Source organism: Cyclopterus lumpus, chromosome 11 (genome assembly GCF_009769545.1).
Source record: "Cyclopterus lumpus isolate fCycLum1 chromosome 11, fCycLum1.pri, whole genome shotgun sequence".
NCBI lineage: Eukaryota > Metazoa > Chordata > Actinopteri > Perciformes > Cyclopteridae > Cyclopterus > Cyclopterus lumpus.
Window position 1 is genome coordinate 19,999,876 of NC_046976.1, and position 23,588 is coordinate 20,023,463.

The following is a 23,588-nucleotide window of genomic DNA, read 5'->3' on the forward strand; positions in this document are numbered from 1 at the left end:
CAGCCAAAAGTCTGTTCTACTAATCCAGAATCGAATCCTCTTTATCTAACCCTAAAAAGCTCTTCTCAATTTTTTCCCAACCTCCTTGACCCCACTGGTCCCCCCCCTCACTCCACCCTTCTACCAAGACACTTTGTTGACTACTTTACAAAAAAGATAGACGACATACGCTCTTCATTTACTAATCCATCTTCCATAACTACACCTCCAGTAACTTCACCTTCTTCCCCCTTGTTTTCCTCTTTTATCCCCCTGTCTCCTAATCAAGTTCTTACCTTAGTAACCTCTGCCCGCCCAACCACCTGCCCCCTTGACCCCATCCCGTCTCACATTCTCCAGTCCATTGCTCCGGACCTTCTTCCCTTTCTCACCCATCTCATTAACACCTCCCTCTCAACCGGCTGTTTCCCTAACTCTCTGAAGGAGGCGGAGTCAACCCTCTCCTGAAGAAACCCACTTTCGACCCATCTGAAGTCAATAACTACAGACCTGAAGTCAACAACTACAGACCTGAAGTCAACAACTACAGACCTGTCTCTCTCCTCCCCTTCCTTTCAAAAACTCTAGAGCGAGCTATCTCTAACCAAGTCTCCTCCTTTCTCCACAGCAACAACCTTCTAGACCCCCACCAGTCTGGATTCAAGGCCACTCAACAGAGACTGCCCTCCTTGCTGTCTCTGAGCAGCTTCACACTGCTAGAGCAGCCTCTCTCTCCTCTGTCCTCATCCTTCTAGACCTTTCCGCTCCCTTTGACACAGTGAACCACCAGATCCTCATGTCCTCCCTCCAGGACCTGGTATCTCAGGCTCTGCTCTCACTCTTCTCATCCTACCTCACCGACCGCTCTTACCGGGTAACCTGGAGAGGATCTGTGTCTGAGCCTTGTCCTCTGACTACTGGGGTCCCTCAGGGCTCAGTCCTTGGTCCTCTTCTCTTCTCTCTGTACACCAACTCTCTTGGCTCTGTCATTCGCTCGCATGGCTTCACCTACCACAGCTATGCTGACGACACCCAACTGATCATCTCGTTTCCCCAATCCGAAACACAGGTAGCAGCACGAATCTCTGCCTGTCTGACCGACATCTCTCAGTGGATGTCCGCTCACCACCTGAAAATTAACCCGGACAAGACTGAACTTCTTTTCCTTCCAGGAAAAGGCTCTCCCACCCACGACCTGAGTATTAACTTCAACAACTCAGTGTTGGCTCCGACTCCGACTGCCAGGTACCTCGGTGTGACCTGTCAGTCAACTCTCCCTGACTGCCAACATTACCGCAACAACACGCTCCTGTAGGTACATGCTGTACAACATCAGGAGAATACGACCCCTTCTCACTCAGAAGGCGGCACAGGTTCTGGTCCAGGCTCTGGTCATTTCACGCCTTGACTACTGTAACTCCCTCCTTCAGGTCTACCTGCTAATGCCATTCGACCTCTACAGCTCATCCAGAATGCAGCTGTTCGACTGGTCTTCAACCTCCCGAAATTTACCCACACTACTCCGCTCCTCCGCGACCTTCACTGGTTACCGGTGGCCGCCCGCATCCGCTTCAAAACATTGGTACTTGCGTACCATCCATTCATTCCCATGCATCATACAATGAATCTTTACATTTGTCATTAACAAACAGAATAATAAAACAGTGATCCTCTCTTATGCTTCATAATACATTCCTCAGAATATTCCTCAAATTAATGATCATATCTTTCTTTATGTATTAATTTAAAACATAACCTCTCTTATCTACATGTGCAAGTGTATATAAAATCCACTACAACCTAACAGTATCAAAATCAATAATCATCTCCAACTAGATTCAAACTCCCGATTCAATCGATCTACGATGCGAATGATGAATAATCAATAAATTCACAGTTCATGGAGGAGAATGTGGTGACATCACTTCTTGATCCGGAGCAATATTGATCCATGAACCTGACGAGACAAAAAGAAATACAATACATAAAATATAAAAAAATGAATTATTCATCATAAATGTGTAAATAAAAAAACTAAAGCCGCATATTTACATCATCATTTAGACCTCAAATATGCAAAATGCAGTCATGTGAGCACATTATGCCTTTTAAGTAATAACTGCTTATTTAAATTCACTGAGTTTCTACAGCTGAATATTTGAGTTCTGAAAACGAGACTTCATCTGAGCTGCTGATGTGAAGGTTCCTGAAACCTTCTGGTCTTTCTCTTATTAATAATCCACAGGAACCATCACAAACGCTCCTCAAACCACAGAAACCATCACAGACGCTCCTCAAACCACAGAAACATCACAGAAACCATCACAGACGCTCCTCAAACCACATAAACCATCACAGACTCTCCTCAAACCACATAAACCATCACAGACGCTCCTCAAACCACAGAAACCATCACAGACGCTCCTCAAACCACATAAACCATCACAGACGCTCCTCAAACCACAGAAACCATCACAGACGCTCCTCAAACCACATAAACCATCACAGACTCTCCTCAAACCACATAAACCATCACAGACGCTCCTCAAACCACAGAAACCATCACAGACGCTCCTCAAACCACAGAAACCATCACAGAAGCTCCTCAAACCACAGAAACCATCACAGACGCTCCTCAAACCACAGAAACCATCACAGAAACCATCACAGACGCTCCTTAAACCACAGAAACCATCACAGACGCTCCTTAAACCACAGAAACCATCACAGAAGCTCCTCAAACCACAGAAACCATCACAGACGCTCCTCAAACCACAGAAACCATCACAGACGCTCCTCAAACCACAGAAACCATCACAGAAACCATCACAGAAGCTCCTCAAACCACAGAAACCATCACAGACGCTCCTCAAACCACAGAAACCATCACAGAAGCAACTCACCGTGTGCAGGTCACCGAGGTCCTCACTGAGTCTCAGGGTTCAGGTTCTCAGAGAGCTCGGAGCTGTTGTCAGGACTCGGAGGGCATTGGGCTGAAATAAAGAAAGCAAAGAGGACGTTTCAGTGGATGTTCCTCTCCTGATTAGAGACCTGAACCACCTCCGTTTGGGTCTCTCACCTGTCCTCTTTTTGTAAGCCACTCCCCCCACAGCGACAGCCAGAAGAGCCCCCACAGCGAGGACGATGATGATGATGGTGATGATGGTGGTGTCAGAAGACTTCTCTGTTGAGCAGAAGACAATAAAACAGTCACAACCTGAAGAGGTGAAGCAGGACTGTAGACTGTATCTACGCTTGTTGGTCTCTCCAGCTGTCGTCTTGTTTGTTGTCTTGTTTGTTTTTTGACACAATGAGACAAACAAAGTCAAACTCCTTTCTGGCTGCCAGCACACTTTGAATGAACTTTATTCGTTCTGACTCCCTGACAGACACGTACATTCCTCCAGGTATTCCATCATTGTGTGTACTCGTCTTCTAAAAGGGACGGCAGTTCATCCAACACAGCGTCTACGACCTCTGACCTGTGGTTACACATTCAAATAGTGACACTAGGTCGGAGAACAACCTTTACAAACTGAATGTGACTTACAAAGGTGGTCAAATAGGTGAGACTGAAAGGTTTCTCTATGGATCAGAGCTCAGTAAGCAGTGGGCATCATTCTGGCTCCAGGGGCTCTTGCATTGGTTTAATACAAAATAATTGAGGGACACTAAACGGTCCATCCTCGTAAAAAGACACAAACTGATCCAGTAGACTAAATGTGTGCTCCACACCTTCATCCCTCCTGATCTCAGCCTCACCTCTGTTGGTCCTGATCACAGCTTCTTCCAGTGGGGTGACGATGATGTCCTTCACACCAGACAGCTGAAACACACACTCGTACCTCCTCCAGTCTTCAGCTGGGACTGATGAGAGCTTCAGGTCCACGCTCATCTGGAAGGATCCGTCGTGGTTGGGGAGGATCTCTCCTGGGTCCACGTCCTCGTGCAGCTCCTCTCCATCTTTCCTCCAGAACAGTGTGGCTGTGGTCGGGTAGAAGCCTGTAGCGTGGCAGCAGACTGGAGAGGAGGGAGTCTTCTGGAGGAGAGACACTGAGGGAAGCTCTGGAGAGGGAGGAGAGGTTAGAGGTTCTTTATTGTCATCATCTACAGTGTATTAAATAGAGATAGATATAGATATATATATGGGTCAATTACCAATAAGGCTGCTAAAGAATATTATATGTTTGTGTCTGGAACTTTGTGCTTCAACAAGTCTCAGTTGTTACATAACTTTTCAGTGTTTTAAATAGTTTGTAACTATTTTTTAACTTCACAGGCTAAAGATGGTCAAGTGGAGAAACTTTGAACTTCTTTCATAAAGTTCGTGCTGATTTCTCTTGACTTGACGGTGGCATCTTAAAGTATTAATATTCAATATTATCATGAAAAAGGTTTGAAAGTGTAAAATATATTTAACTTAACACAGAGAGAGAGAGAGAGAGAGAGAGAGAGAGAGAGAGAGAGAGGGGGGATGGAGGGACAGAGTGGGGAGGAAGTGAGGGAGGACATGTAGTGAAGGAGAGAAGGAGACATGTGAGGGACAGAGTGGGGAGGAAGTGAGGGAGGACATGTAGTGAAGGAGAGAAGGAGACATGTGAGGGACAGAGTGGGGAGGAAGTGAGGGAGGACATGTAGTGAAGGAGAGAAGGAGACATGTGAGGGACAGAGTGGGGAGGAAGTGAGGGAGGACATGTAGTGAAGGAGAGAAGGAGACATGTGAGGGACAGAGTGGGGAGGAAGTGAGGGAGGACATGTAGTGAAGGAGAGAAGGAGACATGTGAGGGACAGAGTGGGGAGGAAGTGAGGGAGGACATGTAGTGAAGGAGAGAAGGAGACATGTGAGGGACAGAGTGGGGAGGAAGTGAGGGAGGACATGTAGTGAAGGAGAGAAGGAGACATGTCATGTGACTGTTGGTCAGAAACAAGAGAAGGTTCATGAAACGAGGTCATGTGACTCTACCTGTTCTCATCAGAGAGCTCCTCCCATAGTTCACATACTTCTTCAGGAACTCAGGACACTCCTCAGTGAAGTAGTGCTTTTTGTTTGCCATCAGAGCTTTGTTGTTATTCCACCTCTGTTGGGTGATGACAGCCTGTTGTCTGGGAGCGATGTAGGACTCTGTCTCATGGTCATAAGACAGGAAGTCTTCTCCATCAAAACCATACTGTTGATAACCTTTGACCTCACCAGTCTCATCGTCCCATTCACAGCCGTACATCCTCTGGACAATGTGGACACCTGAGAGAGAGAGAGAGAGAGAGAGAGAGAGAGAGAGAGAGAGAGAGAGAGAGAGAGAGAGAGAGAGAGAGATAAAGAGAGAGAGAGAGAGAGAGATAAAGAGAGGGAGAGAGAGAGAGATAAAGAGAGAGAGAGAGAGATAAAGAGAGAGAGACAACGAGAGAGAGAGAGATAAAGAGAGAGAGAGAGACAAAGATAGAGAGACAAAGAGAGAGAGATAAAGATAGAGAGAGAGAGAGAGAGAGAGAGAGAGACAAAGAGAGAGAGAGAGAGAGAGAGAGATAAAGATAGAGAGAGAGAGAGAGAAAGATAAAGAGAGAGAGAGAGACAGAGAGAGAGAGAGAGAGAGACATTGTCAGAAACCTGAACTAGAGAACGTTTGACGTGTTTATTGATGAAACCTTTCATTAAATATTGCAGCATCACTGTGGTCACATGAAGCTCATCTGATCTGTAGCTCTACTTTATATTTAAGGATAAAACTGATGACTGATCATTATTGATGATGTAATGACTGTTTTATGGATGGATCAATACATCGTCGACACTCCAGAGAAAGATGGCCGTCAGGTTCTGAGAGGAAGAGGAGAAATCTTCTTCTTCAGTCTGAACTCTGAACAATATTTAATATGAAATATGAAACAGAGAAGAAAACAACATTCTCATGTGATTGTGTGTCTGTGTGTGTGTGTGTGTGTCTGTGTTATTGTGCGTGTGTCTGTATGTGTGAGTGTGTGTCTGTGTGTGTGTGTGAGTGAGTGTCTGTGTCTGTGTGTCTGTGTTATTGTGCGTGTGTCTGTGTGTGTGTGTGTGTGTGTGTGTGTGTGTGTGAATGAATGTGTGTGTGTGTTTCTGTGATTTTGTCTGTGTCTGTGTAATTGTGTGTGTGCGTGTGTGTGTGATTGTCTCTGTGATTGTGCGTGTGTGTGTGTGTGTGTCTGTGAGTGTGTGTGTGTTTCTCTGTGTAATTGTGTGTGTGTGTGTGTGTATCTGTGTTATTGTGCGTGTGTCTGTGTGTGTGAGTGTGTGTGTGTGTGTGTGTGATTGTGTGCGAATGAATGTGTGTGTGTTTCTGTGATTTTGTGTGTGTCTGTGTAATTGTGTGTGTGTGTCTGTGTGTGTCTGTGAGTGTGTGTGTCTGTGTCTGTGTGTGTGTGTGTCTGTGTGTGTGTCTGTGTGTGTGTGTGTCTGTGTGTGTGTGTCTGTGTGTGTGTCTGTGTGTGTGTATCTGTGTTATTGTGCGTGTGTGTGTGTGTATCTGTGTTATTGTGCGTGTGTCTGTGTGTGTGTGTTTCTGTGATTTTGTCTGTGTCTGTGTAATTGTGTGTGTGTGTGTATCTGTGTTATTGTGCGTGTGTGTATCTGTGTTATTGTGTGTGTGTCTGTGTGTGTGTGTCTGTGTGTGTGTCTGTGTGTGTGTATCTGTGTTATTGTGCGTGTGTGTGTGTGTATCTGTGTTATTGTGCGTGTGTCTGTGTGTGTGTGTTTCTGTGATTTTGTCTGTGTCTGTGTAATTGTGTGTGTGTGTGTATCTGTGTTATTGTGCGTGTGTGTATCTGTGTTATTGTGTGTGTGTCTGTGTGTGTGTGTCTGTGTGTGTCTGTGAGTGTGTGTGTGTGTGTGTCTCAGTGTAATTGTGTGTGTGTGTGTGTATCTGTGTTATTGTGCGTGTGTCTGTATGTGTGTGAGTGTGTGTGTGTGTGTGTGTGTGATTGTCTGTGACTGTGTGTGTGTGTGTGTCTCTGTGTAATTGTGTAATTGTGTGTGAATGAATGTGTGTGTGTTTCTGTGATTTTGTGTGTCTGCGTGTGTCTGTGTGTGTGTCTGTCTGTGTGTGTGTGTCTGTGTGTGTGTGTGTGTGTGTGTGTGTCTGTGTGTGTGTGTGTCTGTGTGTGTGTGTGTGTCTGTGTGTGTCTGTGTGTGTGTGTGTCTGTGTGTGTGTGTGTGTGTCTGTGTGTGTGTCTGTGTGTGTGTGTGTCTGTGTGTGTCTGTGTGTGTGTGTGTGTGTGTGTCTGTGTGTGTGTGTGTGTGTGTGTGTGTGTCTGTGTGTGTGTGTGTCTGTGTGTGTGTGTGTCTGTGTGTGTGTCTGTGTGTGTCTGTGTGTGTGTGTGTGTGTCTGTGTGTGTGTGTGTCTGTGTGTGTGTGTGTCTGTGTGTGTCTGTGTGTGTGTGTGTCTGTGTGTGTGTGTGTGTGTCTGTGTGTGTGTCTGTGTGTGTCTGTGTGTGTGTGTGTGTGTGTCTGTGTGTGTGTGTCTGTGTGTGTGTGTGTCTGTGTGTGTGTGTGTGTGTCTGTGTGTGTGTGTGTGTGTCTGTGTGTGTGTGTGTGTCTGTGTGTGTCTGTGTGTGTGTGTGTGTGTGTCTGTGTGTGTGTGTCTGTGTGTGTGTGTGTCTGTGTGTGTGTGTGTGTGTCTGTGTGTGTGTGTGTGTCTGTGTGTGTCTGTGTGTGTGTGTGTGTCTGTTTACTAAAATACATGATGACAATATAAACAAACCTCCAGTTTCATTGAAGCGCTGCTTTAGAGTTTCAATGTCGACTTTGTAGACCTGCTGGGCGCCCAAAGACTTCTCAGTCTCTCTCTTCCAGTACTGAGGATCCTGTTCTGTGACTCTCCTCATCCAGTCCTGTTTGGGTTCTGCTCTCCTGGTCTTACTGTCATAGTGACTTATTGGAAGTTCATCAACCAGCCCAACAATCACAAACTCTGGGAAGTTTGGGACTCCAGAGGACGCAGTGTCAAAGTACTTCAGAGAGTGAGTCACTGGAACAGAAAGTTAATATTAGTATTATTAGTATTAATATTATTATTATTATTAGTCCTGAAGCGACGACATCTGCAGTATTTCCAGCAGCAGAGAGTAAAGTGCAAACAAGAGACACAAAGTACAAAGAAACAAGTTTTATGAATAAGCAAATAAAAAACAGTAAAGAATCCACAATAACTGAAATATTATATATAGACGGATTAATAATAATAATGTGATCGTTTTCCCACTTGAACAAAGTGGTTTTCCAGCACATCCAAGACGTCCTCACAACATCTGCTGTGCACTCAACACACACATCAATAAATGTATTCTGTTCATACCTCTGACGACTGTGTATGAAACACATCAGCTGATGGTGTGTTTTTATATGAACACACAACACAAACACACTGATGCTGATTCGTTTGTTGTTGTTTTTTGTGACTAAGAGAGAAACGAAAGTGGAACATTTCAGTTGAAAAGTGAACTGCTGCCCTCTGGAGGACAAACTGTGTCATGAAGACTGTTTATGAATGAGCTCAAATTAGCTTGATATTTATTTACTTCTATTTCTAGCTACTCATCAGCCAATATGTATGTATGTATGTATAAATATATATATGTATGTATATATATATATAAATAATATATATATATATTATTTTAATATATATATACATATATAAATTAAAAATATATATTATTTATATATATATAAAAATAATATATATATTTATACATATAAATAATATATACAAATATATGTATATATATGTATATATATTATTTTTATATATATTTATGTATATATATATAAATATATATATAAAAATAATATATATAAATTATATATATAAATATATGTATATATATAAATTATATATATAATATATATGTATATATACACATAATATATATTTATATATATATATATATATATATATAAATAATATGAATATATATATTATTTATATAAATATATATATATAAAAATAATATATATATTTATATGTATATAAATAATATATATATACATATATAAATATATGTATATATATATAAATAATATATATAGACAGCGGCTCCCTTCACCGTCACGTCGGGATCGAGCAATGAGTCGCGCGCACGGGATTTACTCTCATTTTATAACTTTTTAATAACTTGTTCATATCGTCAACGACGAAGTGCTGCAACTAAACACCAGAAGAAGCTCCAGCTGATGAAACGCAGTGTGGAGACCAGCTGTGTTCAGTAACCACGCAGAAAGACTTCCGGTACTTCAGTCGTGACTTGAGACTGAAGGACAGTCAACACCAGGTACTTTAAGACTTGGACTCGAGGAGGATTCAAGAGGGGACTTTCACTTTCACTGGAGTCATTTGACAGGAAGCTTTCTTTACTCTACTCAAGTATTGCTTTGGGTCCTTTATCCTGGGAAAGACCCCCGTGTGGAGCAAAGGGGTCACTCACCTGCCGCCGCGCCGTGAAGGCTCATCATCAGGAGACACAGAGTCCACGTCATCGGGGAACTTCTGCTGCTTCTCGGTCTGCGGGAGGAACAGGGATGCGGTGCGTTCAGGTCCGGGACCGGGACTGTATGAGGGGAGCGAGAGGAGGAGGAGGAGGAGGAGCGCTGCCCTCCACCTCCGTCTGAGCCAATGGGAATTTAAGCTGAGCGTGACGTCACTTGAAACTAGGTAGAAGAGCCGCGCGCAGGTTGTACACGAAAGAGAAAGTAACGCGATGGCGACGCTGCGGCCTGTGTGAGGACGAAGGAGACGTTCACTGGGACGTGTTTCACCTCCTGCTGTCGGGACCCGTGGTCTGGTGTCACGTGACGTGGGAGGTCAAAGGTCACACCGCGAGCTACACATCAGCTCCTCTCGTGGCTCCCGTGCAGCAGGACTCTTGCTGTCCGTCCTGTGAAACTGATCTGAGTGCAGTCAAAGCTTCTGGTAATGAAGTGAGATGGAGGGGGGGTCCACACACATCCAATGAGGAGTGTTCTTCATGTGCTCAGCAGGGCCCACACACACTGGTCCGGGCACACGTTAGGCCTGAACCATCAGACGGACGAGCCCACCACCATGTAGCTTCCACCAAACAGCTTCTCTTCCCCTCAGCTGGTCTGGGAGAGGAGACCAAGAGGAGAAGAGACGAGGAGCAAAGCAGGAAGAGAGTCAGAGAGCTCCTCAAACACAAACATCAGATGCTGCTGAGCCGACTCAGAGCCGAGGACGCTGGAAACTGCTGCAAGCAGAGAAATGTGACACCTGTTGATGTTTGAACACCTGATGCTGCTTTCATTTTGGTTTCAGCCTCATCACTTGTTGACGAAGCACTTTATATTTTGATGAAGACAAATGGGTTATGACAGAACGTTGCTATGTTCTGTTTGTGTTGGAAAATATACAATTGTTAGGAATAAATGACCTTTACGTTTAAAAACTGGACATTGCATCTTTAAAATTCATTATTATAGCACATTCAAGAAATAAGTCATATTTTATCAGGACAATGTAGTATTTTTATTGTTTGTAATATTGACCCCGAAACTCTGGTCAATACATACAACATTGCTAATCAATACTTTATCTCTACTGATCAATACCTGAGTTCATAACCACTGATCAATACCTGAGTTTATAACCACTGATCAATACCTGAGTTTATAACCACTGATCAATAACTGAGTTTATAACTACTGATCAATACCTGAGTTTATAACCACTGATCAATACCTGAGTTTATAACCACTGATCAATAACTGAGTTCATAACTACTGATCAATACCTGAGTTCATACCTGCTGATCAATACCTGAGTTCATACCTACCGATCAATACCTGAGTTCATAACTACTGATCAATACCTGAGTTCATACCTACCGATCAATACCTGAGTTCATAACTACTGATCAATAACTGAGTTCATAACTACTGATCAATAACTGAGTTTATAACTACTGATCAATAACTGAGTTTATAACTACTGATCAATAACTGAGTTTATAACTACTGATCAATAACTGAGTTCATACCTACTGATAAATACCTGAGTTCATACCTGCTGATCAATACCTGAGTTCATACCTGCTGATCAATACCTGAGTTTATAACTACTGATCAATAACTGAGTTTATAACTACTGATCAATAACTGAGTTTATACCTACTGATAAATACCTGAGTTCATACCTGCTGATCAATACCTGAGTTCATACCTACTGATCGATACCTGAGTTCATAACTACTGATAAATACCTGAGTTCATACCTGCTGATCAATACCTGAGTTCATACCTACTGATAAATACCTGAGTTCATACCTACTGATAAATACCTGAGTTCATACCTACTGATCGATACCTGAGTTCATAACTACTGATAAATACCTGAGTTCATACCTGCTGATCAATACCTGAGTTCATACCTACCGATCAATACCTGAGTTCATAACTACTGATCAATACCTGAGTTCATACCTACCGATCAATACCTGAGTTCATAACTACTGATCAATACCTGAGTTCATACCTACCGATCAATACCTGAGTTCATAACTACTGATCAATACCTGAGTTCATAACTACTGATCAATACCTGAGTTCATACCTACTGATCGATACCTGAGTTCATACCTGCTGATCAATACCTGAGTTCATACCTACTGATAAATACCTGAGTTCATACCTACTGATCAATACCTGAGTTCATAACTACCGATCAATACCTGAGTCCATTCTAACTTCCTGCTGGTGAGTCACGTGACACAACAAAGAAGATGGCCGCTTCAGACTTCCTCTCTCTCTCTCTCCCACCATGAAGCACTAACTCGCCCTTTCCCTTGAACAATAGACCAGTGTTGGACGGTAACCATGACGACGGGTTAGCCGCCGTGAAAATGCCTTAAATTATGTACAGAAACATTCAAACACGACGACGCCATGACAACAGGACCGTTTATTTACAGTGAAATCTAAAAGTGTTCCCGTCGCAGTACCGCCGCCGACAGCGAGGGGGCGGCGTCCCTCAACATACACTGAACGAGCACATCACAGGCAGGACAGAGAGGAATGAAGATGGATATTTCTGAGAGGTTTCTGACCTAAAATAAGTTTTTAGGTCCGTTTAGGAACAATAAAAATCTTCAGAAATATTTTATATATTAACTTTTATACTTTTTATGTCTGATCGTGTCTTTTTGGCAAATACCGGTCGCATCTTTTTAGCAGGAGATGGTCTGGAGGTGAATAAAATCAGGTACTGTCCCTTTAAATCCACCTGGAAGGGTCTTTTTCTCTTCTTTCTTTTTTTTTGCAGCCCAATCTTCTTCATAATCAAATCCCATTTTTTAAGGGGCCGGATTGAACACATAGAAGACGCTTTTCTGTTTCATGCAAAACATGTTTAGACACCTAGTCGCCAAGAAATGTGAAGTTTATGAATCAAGAACCCCCAACATTTTTTTTACTTTTATTGAATTAACTTCTAATTATTAAGTAAAAATAAATTAAAAAAACTACAACATTACATCCACTCAGGATTCCTGACTGGAGAGGAACCGAGAGGTTTCCGAGGAAGAGGAGGAGGAGAGGCTGGATTCTTTTCTTCTTTTTTGGAGGGGGTGAAGGGGGTGGGGGTTCGGCCGGCGTCGGGGCAGTCTGGTCCTGGGACTCGCGTGTCCGATCCCTGGAGACCAGCTCAGTAGAAGAAATACACTGAGGAGGAAGAGCGGAGACGTTTCAGAGGCAGCATCTTCTGATGAAGACCGCGTGGTCGAAAGCTTCAGAGCTTTGATTTGAGTTTTTTTTGGTCAATTGTGGTTATTTTTTAAATCTTTAAAATTAATATTAGATTTAAACATCTGTTGAATGCAAAAATAACATTTCGATCGGAGAATTTATATAAAAAACACTGCAAAACTGTGTGTGTGTGTGTGTGTGTGTGTGTTTTTGTGTGTGTGTGTGTGTGTGTACTTACGGAAAATGACTGCAAAACATATAAGACCTACGATTGCCATAATGATCATCATCTGGAAGAAAAACACAAAATCGATGAATAAACTGAGCTGCTGAAATAATCCTTTACATTTTTTTTTTTTTAAATCTATGAAATGAAAAATAAATACTTAAATAATAATCCTTTAAATATGTTTTTTTTTTTTTAAAAAGCAACAACTAAATATATATATATATATATTTAATATATATATTTTTTAATATATATATAATTTTTGTAATATTTTTTAATAAAGTGTCAACAACTGCAATTGTGTCCAAATGTGTGTGTGTGTGCGTGTGTGTGTGTGTGTGTGTGTGTGTGTGGACCTAAATAATCCTGATGACATGAGTCAGAGCTGCAGGAAATCACATCACCTCTGACCGGGGGAGGGCGAGAGAGATTAACAAGAACAAGGGGAGAGAGGGAGAGAGAGAGAAGATGTTGGTGGGTTGATTTTATGTGTGAAAATGTATGAAAGAAAAATAAAGGTTAAGTCTTATTACCTCCGCAAAAGTATTTTGCGGAGGTTATGTTTTGATCGCTGTGTATTTATTTGTAAATATGTCTGTTTGTTATTCGCATAACTCAAAAAGTATGGGAGCGATCGGGTCAAAGGTCAAGGTCATGAAAAGGTAAAAATCGTATTTTTATCATAACGCGGTAAATTTTTATCCAATTGGCATGCAACTAATGCCAAAATGTTCAGAATTCAATGCCCGATCTTGTGATATACGACATGATACAATGACGTCATAACCCTTCTTAGCGGTTGAGGGTCGAAGGTCAGGGGGGGTCACGACCTTGCAAAATGTGCGGGGTTTGTCATAACACAGTCAATTCTTATCCGATTTGCATGAAAACAGCACCAACATGTTCACTGTTCTGTTCCCCACCCTCTCATGCAACATACAAAGGCCAACATCATAAATCAAGGCTGATGTTCATACAAAATTCTTTTGTGATGTTTACCACAATATCTGGTATCAAGTTACATCAATTTACTGTTCCCCACACTCTCATGCCAAGTACCAAAAAGTGGCTGCGGCGAAGGTATGCGCTCTACCGAGTGCCCGTTCTAGTTTAGCTTTTTTTTCGTCTTATTTTGGCGGTTCCCAACTCCCCTTCTCGTGTTTTCAGGCCTTCAGCAGAGCTCATCGTATCGGTCAGAACAAGAAGGTGATGATCTACCGCTTCGTCACCAAGGCGTCTGTGGAGGAGAGGATCACTCAGGTAAACGAGACCGAGCCCAACGCAACGTTGACAACCGGATGCTTGGATCTGAAACGATTATTTCACACTTTTTAAAAAAAAAAATTGTTCTAAGTGCAAAAAAGCTGTTTTTGTTTTTTTTATAGCTGGTGAAAAAGCGAGACTCGCAGGTGCCGGACACATTAACAAACAATAAAAACGCTCTTTCCGTTGTCCAGGTTGCCAAGAAGAAGATGATGCTGACTCACCTGGTGGTCCGACCTGGTCTCGGATCCAAGACGGGCTCCATGTCCAAACAGGAACTGGACGACATCCTCAAGTTCGGAACGGAGCGGCTCTTCAAGGACGAGTTCGACGGGGGTCTAGGTGAGAGTTGAACACGAGGAGGAGGAGGAGGAGGAAGGAGGAAGAGGGGCAGATTCGTTGAGAAGATGTTTTTAAACTGACGTGTTGTTGTTGTTTTCCCGCGGCCGCTCAGGTGAGATGATGACGATGAAGCACAAGGAGGAGGACAGCAGCGTCATCCACTACGACGAGAAGGCCATCGACCGTCTGCTGGACAGGAACCAGGACGCCACCGACGACACGGAGCTGCAGAGCATGAACGAGTACCTGAGCTCCTTCAAGGTGGCTCAGTACGTGGTCAAAGACGAGGAGGAGGAGGTGAGCGCATGTGGACCGAGAGGACGAGGGCTTAAAATCGGATGCTGCTTAATGTCTCCAGGTTTTTCTTTGTACCCTCTTCAACCGTTTCTCCCGTCTTCTTCGCTCAGGAGGAGGAGGTGCAACGGGAGGTCATCAAGCAGGAGGAGAGCGTGGACCCAGACTACTGGGAGAAGCTGCTGCGTCACCATTACGAGCAGCAGCAGGAGGATCTGGCCCGCAACCTGGGCAAAGGCAAGCGCATCCGCAAGCAGGTCAATTACAACGACGGGTCTCAAGAAGACAGAGGTAAGAATGGAGGTAATCTTTGCTCTTTTTTTTTACTACTTTTAGCTTTCAGAACGTGTTGAATGAAGTCTGTATTGTCTGTTTTATTATTATTATTATTTAAAAAAATATTTATTTAAATATTTTATTATATTTACTTTTTAATGTTAATGTTTTCAAAGATTTTTTTATTTTATTAGTAATTTAATTGAAAAAAAATATTTATTTGTAGATAAAATAAATAATAATATTTTTTTAATTTGTATTTATATATGAATGAAATTGTAATTGTATTACATTATTATTAATATTTATTTGTAGATAAAATAAATAAATGAATTTTAACCCTAAAAGTCGTCACGCCGGTTGTCCGACTCGCCTCCTTCAGTCGTGAGACTGCATTACCCATAATGCACGGCACCCAACTGCCATGACCCTCAGCCCATTTAGCATGAGGAGGAAAATGCCGGCGACGCCCACACAGACAACTGTGGAAAAACACAACTCATGACGCAACGGCAGAGACTTGTTTTTTTAACAGAATAACAGGATTTATAACTGAAGTTTGGCCTCTTTTCTTTTTACCCGTAATCTGCTAACGTCGAGGTCGCGCTCGTTCTGACCTCGTTTGTATTTAAGGTTCAAATAAAGTTAAAAAAAAGTTGGTGTGAATGTTGAATTTGTGATGAAACAAAAATAAATCTAGCCGACGTCTTATTGGCCCCGTGCTTTAAACAAACTCTCCCTCCCTTGTTTGTCCTTTTTTTTTTTTACCTCGAAGCCGATTGGCAGGATGACCAGTCCGACGGCCAATCGGATTACTCGGTGGCGTCCGAGGAGGGAGACGAGGACTTTGACGAGCGGACAGAAGGTGAGAGCCGTTACGCTCGATTTAGAAAACGTGTCTTAAACCATAAAAACTAATGCAACAAACCAGTTGTTGTGACGCGCTCGTGTGGTTAAAAAAATGATGCTCCTGCAGAGCGTCTTGACGTAATCGCCACGTCCGTTTTATTTATTTATTATTTCTGCAGCCAACTCTCGCAGGCCGAGCAGGAAGGGCCTGAGGAACGACAAGGACAAGCCGCTGCCCCCCCTGCTGGCCAGGGTGGGAGGCAACATCGAGGTGAGGCCCCTTTCGGCGTGGGTTCCCCTGCCCGGGTACCTGTGCATCGTGTTCTCCAACCAGGTCGATCTCGGAGACGTTCCCGGCCGCTCTCCAAAATAAAATACAAATAAATTCAGGAACGCATTGTTCCTCCATTCTCGAAGTGTCTTCTGAAATGTTTTCTTACGGACTTCAAACGTCAGAAAAAAGATCTCCGATGGCCAGATTCATGAACGCCTGTAAATGTGTTCTCAGCTCCGCCGTGGTGCTGTTCTGCTGTTGCCCTTCAAAACAAAAGCTCAACATTGAGCATGAATTGAGAGTGGCCGTATCAAGCCTCCAACCCCGTTTTAGTGGAAAGCAGCTCATTGCCACAAATGCTGATTAAACATGATGGCTCACAGATATCTGTACTAATTTTGCACAGGTTGCACAATCTTTTTAGATTCAGTGTAAAACTCTTTATTTCCAAATATTTGAACTTGTTTTGTTTAGTTTTTCACAGGTTGCACTTTATTTGTTATCTTGAAAGGATATTTAGTGTGAAACAGCCACAATAAGTTAATCTTTGCCAAATATTAGTTATTTTTTGCACAGTTTGCATTGTTTTAACAATCTAATGGAGCAATCTGGTTTCCTTGAAAAGTGATTGCAATTTTATTTATTCTATTATATGAAAGAGTCACACGTAGTGATTAATAAAAGTATTTTTTGGGGGGGGCGTGAACATTTTTCTTCCTCCGAAGTGGGCGTGACAGAGAAAGTTTGAGAACCACTTATAATAGTCATCAGGGCTCAGACTGTCGCCAAGGCAGAGGTCAGAGGTCAGGGATGTTGGGCTTAAAAAGGTTGCTGTAAAGAGGCCCTGTGTTCTGCCGGTTCCCCAGGTGTTGGGCTTCAACTCTCGGCAGAGGAAGGCCTTCCTGAACGCAGTGATGCGTTATGGGATGCCTCCCCAGGATGCCTTCACCACCCAGTGGCTGGTCCGAGACCTGCGGGGGAAATCTGAGAAGGAGTTCAAGTGAGAAGAGTTTTGTATTTATTGCCTATTCATTTCAATACTTCTTTCTTTTTAAAAAAAAATCTTTTCTTTTCTTGTTTTGCTTATTTGACAGTTTTTGTAGTATTAATTATTACCTTTTTTTTTGTATGTTAAAACTTATATATGCCAAAATAAAATATGTAAAATATTGTTAAATTTGTATGTCGCCCACAGAAATCCGTAAGAATGTTACTGGTTAGATTCCCCGTGTGTGTGTGTCTGTGTGTGTGTGTGTGTGTGTGTGTGTGTGTGTGTGTGTGTGTGCGTGAGTGTAAATAAATAACTAACTCTATTTATATTCGATCTCTCAGGGCGTACGTCTCTCTCTTCATGCGTCACCTCTGTGAACCCGGAGCCGACGGGGCCGAGACCTTCGCCGACGGCGTCCCCAGAGAAGGGTTGTCGCGGCAACACGTCCTCACGCGCATCGGCGTCATGTCGCTCATTCGCAAAAAGGTAACGACGAGGAAACTTTGTCTCCACTTTTACTTTTAGCTTAGACATAAGAACATTTAACTAGTTTGAATGAAATGACGGGAAAACTCAATCGTGTGACTCGACTAAATGGAAACGTGACGTCTTCTTATTAAATATTTTGCGTCGGGAAGGAATTTAAACGATTTCGCAACGAACAATATGGCCGACGTGTAAGCAACGCGTCCTTCAGCGTTGCCGATGTCTCGTCCAATCGGAGTCCTGCAATCCACTCGACAAGTTCCTCCTTTTTTATGTTGGCGATATAGAAACCAGAGCGTTGAGGAGTTTAAACTCCAAAACGGGTTTTTGAGTTTCTTTTTTTTTTTTTTGACGCCGCCGGTTTGCTTCCCCCCGCGTCGCAGGTGCAGGAGTTCGAGCACGTGAACGGCCAGTGGTCGATGCCCTGGATGGCCGAGCTGGAGGAGAGCAAGAAGGCGGCTGCGGCGGCTGCGGCTGCGCAGCTCGACTCGCCGGGGAAAACCCCGTCCACCGGAACCCCCGCCGACACGCAGCCCAACACACCTGCTCCAGGTAACGGACACACACACACACACACACACACACATCCGCTCTCCCTTTTTGAAAACGACACGATAATAACAATAACGAGCGTTTTTGTCTCCTGTAGGCGACGACTCCTCCTCAAAGAGCGAGGAAGCGGCGAAGGAGGCGGAGAAGAGTCCAGCGGAGGTGAAGAAAGAGGGCGAGGCGGAGAAGAGCAACAGCAAAGAGCCGGCGAACGCCAGCGACGAGGTAGGAACGATGCGTTCGAGTGACGTGGATAAAAGTACGATTTTTACCCCAAAAAAACAAATGCATATTCTGAGCGTTTTTATAAAAAAAATGTTCCCCCTCCGCGTCGCCTTCCAGGTGATCGCCATCCCAGACGACGACGACGACGACGACGACGAGGAAGACGAGAAGAGTCCGCCGGCGGAGCCGGAGAGCAAAAAGAACGGGGAGGAGCCGATGGAGACGGACAGACCGAGCAACGGGGAGAAGGAGAAGGAGGGAGAGAAGGAGGCAGAGAGCGAGATGAAGAGTTCGGAGGCAGGAGAGGAGACAAAGTCGCCGTCAGAGGCCAAGACGGAGGGGTCAGAGGTCAAATCTGAGGACCCCGAGGTCAAAGGTAAAACTCTTCCTCCTCTTTTTTTTTTTTAAACGCTTGTAAACGGGATTTGTTTTGAGGTTTTATTTTCACTCACAACGTGTCTTAAAACACTTTTTTTTGTTATGGATAACATTTAAGTGTCCCGTAAAAATGTATCCATAAATGTACAACACGATGAGACCGAGACGATGCTTCGACTGATGTATAATAATAATAATCTCTCTAAATCATCACTCATTTTTTAAACATGGCCACCAATCAAAACTGAGGTGTCTTCTTCTCTTCCATCATCTTAAAATAATTATCTATCCACCTTGTTGCTGTTTGTTTTATGGGGAGCGCCAACAAAAAAACCTTCCAAACCCATAAAATCTGTTCAGCCGTAACGGATCCGGACGTTTCAGATCCGGTCTCCGGGAGAAACTTTGTGTCGCAGTTTGTTTGTTTGTTTGGGATCTTTTTAAAAAGATGCCCTCTTTATTTTCTCCCCTCTTCTTTTTTTAAAAAAAAAGTGTTTTTCTCTGTTTTTGCAGGAGAAGAAAAGAAAGAGGAAAAGATGGACGCCACGCCTCCTGCAGATGAAAAGAAAGGTACCAAACGCCCGTTTCCTTCTCCGATAGCGAAACTTCTTTTATACCTCATTTTTATATATAACTTTTATTTATACCTCCTTTTTATATAAAAACTTTTATTTACACCTCTTTTTTATATACCTCTTTTTATATATACATTTTTTTATTATTGCTCGATTTATATATTAAAACTTTTATTTATACATCTTTATATATAAAAACTTATTTATACCTCTTTTTTATGTATAAACTTATTTATACCTCTTTTTTATATAAAAACTTTTATTTATACCTCCTTTTTTTTATATATATAAACTTTTATTCATACCTCCTTTTTTTAAATATATATATTAACTTTTTATTTATATATAAAACCTTTTTTTTTGTGGAATAAAATCCGTCCGTTTCTCCGTGATCGTGAACCTCCTCTCGTCCTCCCGCAATAGAGCCGAAGGAGGAGAAGGAGCCCCCGAAGCCGGAGGAGGCGACCAAACTTCAGAACGGAGACGGCGGCAAGGAGAGCGGAGCGTCGGCTACCTCCGCCGCCGTCGCCACGACGACCGCAGTCGGCATCGTGGGAGCTGCCGTCGGAGCTGCCGCTGTCGCAGCCGCAGCCGCCAGCGAGGAGAAGAAGAAGGCGGCCAAGTCCCGATTCATGTTCAACATCGCTGACGGAGGGTTCACAGGTACACACACACACACACACACACACACACACACACACACACACACACACACACACACACACACACGGCTGCGCTCGTTTCCTCACCGACATCTTTCCTCTTTTCAGAGCTTCACTCTTTGTGGCAGAACGAGGAGCGCGCCGCCACCGTCACCAAGAAGACCAACGAGATCTGGCACCGCCGGCACGACTACTGGCTGCTGGCCGGCATCATACAGTATCCTTTCCCCACCTGTGATTGGCTCTCAGACCTCTGTGTGTGAGATGTGGAGGAGGAGTTGTTGTTGTTGTTGTTGCTGTTGCCCTTGACCACCGCTCCTCCCAGACACGGTTACGCTCGCTGGCAGGACATCCAGAACGACGTGAAGTTCGCCATCCTCAACGAGCCTTTCAAGGGAGAGATGAACCGAGGAAACTTCCTGGAAATCAAGAACAAGTTCCTCGCCCGGAGGTTCAAGGTAGGAAGACACGGGAAACGTTCAGTCCGAGTATTTTCACCTCCTTTTGTCGTCTTCTCGTTTTTAATTCATTAAAAACGAGTAAATCTGTTGGTTTGCTCGTGTTTTTGTGACTTTAGTGAATCCAAATTGTCCCTTTTTTTGTTGTTGTATTTGTTAGGCTTGTCGCCGCAAATTATTAATTATTATATCTTTAAGTTTCTATAAAGATGTTTTAAACACCAGCACTGTGTGCGTGTTCCTCTTCCCTTCAGACTTCTACCGGAACGTTTATTCATCTGACATTTTCAAACCGCTTTGCTTCCTCTACGTTGCTGTGAACATTGGTCGAAAACCCAAAACGTTTAGCCGTAGCCATGTTTTAATTTAGTAAATGTAACTTTGTGTTTTATATATTAATGTGTATATTCTCAACCCCGACTGACCCTTTCGTGCCTGTCTATGTTCCTCCTGCAGCTGTTGGAGCAGGCGCTGGTGATCGAGGAGCAGCTGCGTCGCGCCGCCTACCTCAACATGTCCGAGGATCCCTCCCACCCCTCCATGGCCCTCAACACGCGCTTCAGCGAGGTGGAGTGTCTGGCCGAGTCCCACCAGCACCTCAGCAAGGAGTCCATGTCCGGGAACAAACCGGCCAACGCCGTCCTGCACAAAGGTGAGGCGACGACCTCCGGTTGTATAGAAGTCTATGCTTCATGTGTTGAAGCTGCATTCTCTCTCCTGACCACCAGGGGGCGACTCCTCTGGTTGTATAGAAGTCTATGCTTCATGTGTTAAAGCTGCATTCTCTCTCCTGACCACCAGGGGGCGACTCCTCTGGTTGTATAGAAGTCTATGCTTCATGTGTTAAAGCTGCATTCTCTCTCCTGACCACCAGGGGGCGACTCCTCTGGTTGTATAGAAGTCTATGCTTCATTTGTTAAAGCTGCATTATCTCTCCTGACCACCAGGGGGCGACTCCTCTGGTTGTATAGAAGTCTATGCTTCATGTGTTAAAGCTGCATTATCTCTCCTGACCACCAGGGGGCGACTCCTCTGGTTGTATAGAAGTCTTTACATGTCATTTTAAAAACATTTACACAAATGCGTCGACTTGATTTAACAAACACGTCTTCTTAAAAATCACAACCTGCAGTTCAGACACTTTGACTGGTATCAGATATTCGTTGTTGGTAGGCGGTTTAAATTTGGCCCAAAATAAGTTTCTCTCCTCTTTATTATTTTCAGCACCCGATCTTTTCGAGACTCTCCTGACAATAATGTTTTAATTTGTAAAATGATTTACACGGTCAACTCTTGTTTATTTATAATGTTCTAGTTAAAAATAAATAAATAATTGTTCTTTTGAAGAAATAGTCAAAGTTAGTACAAACTTATCTTCTTAACTAGAGCAGAACAATAAAAATATAAATCAACGGATGGAAATTTAACCGTATTACAATTTTAATAAAATGAACCATACATCTTGTTGTGATATCTCTTTATTAATATTTATATTTATTCTCTTTCTCTCTCAGTGCTAAAGCAGCTGGAAGAGTTGCTGAGTGACATGAAGGCGGACGTCACCCGCCTCCCGGCAACCATCGCACGGATACCGCCGGTTGCCGTGCGGCTCCAGATGTCCGAGAGGAACATCTTGAGTCGGCTGGCGAGCCGAGGGCCCGAGACCCAGACACAGACGCAACAGGTACGGAGCAGACCTATTTTATATTTATATTTATTGATATATATAATTTTATTTTTAGATATATTTATTCATATTTATTTATATATATATATATATATATATATATATATATATATATATATATAGGTATATTTAATTTTATTCATATTTATTTATATATATTTAAATTTTTATTTATTTAGATATACATATATTTTTATATATATATAATTTATTAATTTAGATATATTTTTTTATATATTTAGATATATTTTTTTTAATGTTTATTTATTTTTATATATTTATTTATTTAGATATATTTTTTTAACTTTTACTATTTTTTTAAATGTTTATTTATTTAGATATATTTAATTTTTATTTATATATATATATTTATTATTATTATTATTATTATTATTGTGTAAATGTTCCTTCAAGATTTGATGTAAAAGCGTCCTCCGTTTTCTTTCCTCCTCCAGATGTCACAGCAGTAACTGAAACTCTGCGCTTTACCTCGAAAAACCAACCCCCTGCCTCACCTTGACATTCCTGATTGGTGCACAGCAGAATGACGGACAGCGCGCTCAAGCTTGAAGCCACGCCCAGTTCAACCCCCCCCAACGCCCCAAAAAAACAGACATTAAACAGTTTTTCTGGAGGATCGAATCTCTTCCCCAAAGTTTGAGGCTGTGGACAGAAAGGCTATTTTATTTTATTTTTCCTCTTTTTTTTCAATTTCTGTATTAATATTATTGATATAATGTTATTATGATGGTTTTTTGGGACCTAAATAAAAAATGTAATAAAGAATTTGTTTGTGGTCAGTTGGTGGGGAGGGGCTGTCGTAGTTAAATTAACTCTTTATTTTTTAGTTATTTTTTTCGATGGCATCAGCAGTTGAGTTTCTTGATTTTTTTTCGACACTTCTTCACTAAAATCTTCAGGTTTTCCTCGTGAGTCCGAATTACTGCCGACTTTTAGTTTGGATTTAAATTCCTGGTTTGTAATCTGATTTATTTTTATTCCCTTTTATGATATTACTTTAATGGCAAAGCGACTTTATACAGAATTTTAAGTTGCGTCTCCACTTCCTGGGTCTATTTTCTTCGTCTTCGAATGCGTTTTTTTTTTTTGTCACGTGCACTTTCTTTTGATTTTAATTTGCATATACATGACGTTTTACTTATAACGACAACGTTTTGGGGAGTTTTACAAAAGAGGAAGCAAATGTTTTAAAGATTTCCGGTCATGTTTCTTGATCCGCCTCGCCGTTAATTTCGACTTGTTAAATTCTCTTTTTTGCAGTTTCAAACTGCATATTTTTTTGTTTTTAACGAGCATTTAGTCGGTTAATACAATATGGGGCGG

The 23,588-nt window shown here is 42.5% G+C and overlaps 2 protein-coding genes and 1 long non-coding RNA gene across 4 annotated transcripts; 1 reads left to right on the forward strand and 2 right to left on the reverse strand.

Moving 5' to 3' along the window:
- Positions 1–1,785: 1,785 nt before the first annotated feature.
- LOC117738775 (major histocompatibility complex class I-related gene protein-like) lies at positions 1,786–9,594 on the reverse strand. Of its 2 annotated transcripts, XM_034544891.1 has the most exons (7): positions 9,436–9,593; positions 7,713–7,979; positions 4,943–5,221; positions 3,742–4,044; positions 3,059–3,163; positions 2,883–2,972; positions 1,786–1,936 (listed from the first exon to the last, which is right to left on the reverse strand). In XM_034544891.1, exons 1-6 carry the CDS (start codon positions 9,485–9,487, stop codon positions 2,905–2,907), a joined length of 1,074 nt encoding a protein of 357 aa, XP_034400782.1. In that variant the 5' UTR covers positions 9,488–9,593; the 3' UTR covers positions 1,786–1,936; positions 2,883–2,904. The 2 variants fall into 2 exon arrangements, with proteins under 2 accessions (XP_034400782.1, XP_034400783.1); XM_034544892.1 differs by lacking the exon at positions 7,713–7,979 and having other exon boundaries at positions 9,436–9,594.
- A 2,987-nt stretch (positions 9,595–12,581) lies between these two features.
- Positions 12,582–14,532, reverse strand: LOC117738825. The gene is made up of 3 exons (XR_004610119.1): positions 14,423–14,532; positions 12,945–12,996; positions 12,582–12,682 (listed from the first exon to the last, which is right to left on the reverse strand). It is a non-coding gene; the product is annotated as an uncharacterized LOC117738825 (long non-coding RNA).
- LOC117738743 (chromodomain-helicase-DNA-binding protein 4-like) lies at positions 14,088–23,030 on the forward strand. The gene is made up of 18 exons (XM_034544838.1): positions 14,088–14,195; positions 14,393–14,540; positions 14,653–14,837; positions 14,948–15,125; positions 15,886–15,975; positions 16,139–16,230; positions 17,100–17,233; positions 17,566–17,710; positions 18,094–18,262; positions 18,360–18,484; positions 18,602–18,860; positions 19,376–19,432; positions 19,861–20,100; positions 20,208–20,316; positions 20,425–20,557; positions 21,014–21,209; positions 22,072–22,241; positions 22,700–23,030. Exons 1-18 carry the CDS (start codon positions 14,145–14,147, stop codon positions 22,712–22,714), a joined length of 2,496 nt encoding a protein of 831 aa, XP_034400729.1. The 5' UTR covers positions 14,088–14,144; the 3' UTR covers positions 22,715–23,030.
- The last annotated feature ends 558 nt before the right edge of the window (positions 23,031–23,588 follow it).

What these genes read in the sequence shown, in the direction of transcription:
- LOC117738775 (XM_034544891.1), bottom strand. Translation starts at nt 9,487, where the DNA reads ATGACGTGGACTCTGTGTCTCCTGATGATGAGCCTTCACGGCGCGGCG. An exon ending in CCTTCACGGCGCGGCGGCAG is followed by an intron (nt 7,980 to 9,435) that starts GTGAGTGACCCC and finishes TTTCTGTTCCAG; the next exon opens with TGACTCACTCTCTGAAGTAC. An exon ending in GGCTTACAAAAAGAGGACAG is followed by an intron (nt 2,973 to 3,058) that starts GTGAGAGACCCA and finishes TCTTTATTTCAG; the next exon opens with CCCAATGCCCTCCGAGTCCT.
- LOC117738743 (XM_034544838.1), top strand. Translation starts at nt 14,145, where the DNA reads ATGATCTACCGCTTCGTCACCAAGGCGTCTGTGGAGGAGAGGATCACT. An exon ending in TGGAGGAGAGGATCACTCAG is followed by an intron (nt 14,196 to 14,392) that starts GTAAACGAGACC and finishes TCCGTTGTCCAG; the next exon opens with GTTGCCAAGAAGAAGATGAT. An exon ending in TGAGGACCCCGAGGTCAAAG is followed by an intron (nt 18,861 to 19,375) that starts GTAAAACTCTTC and finishes CTGTTTTTGCAG; the next exon opens with GAGAAGAAAAGAAAGAGGAA.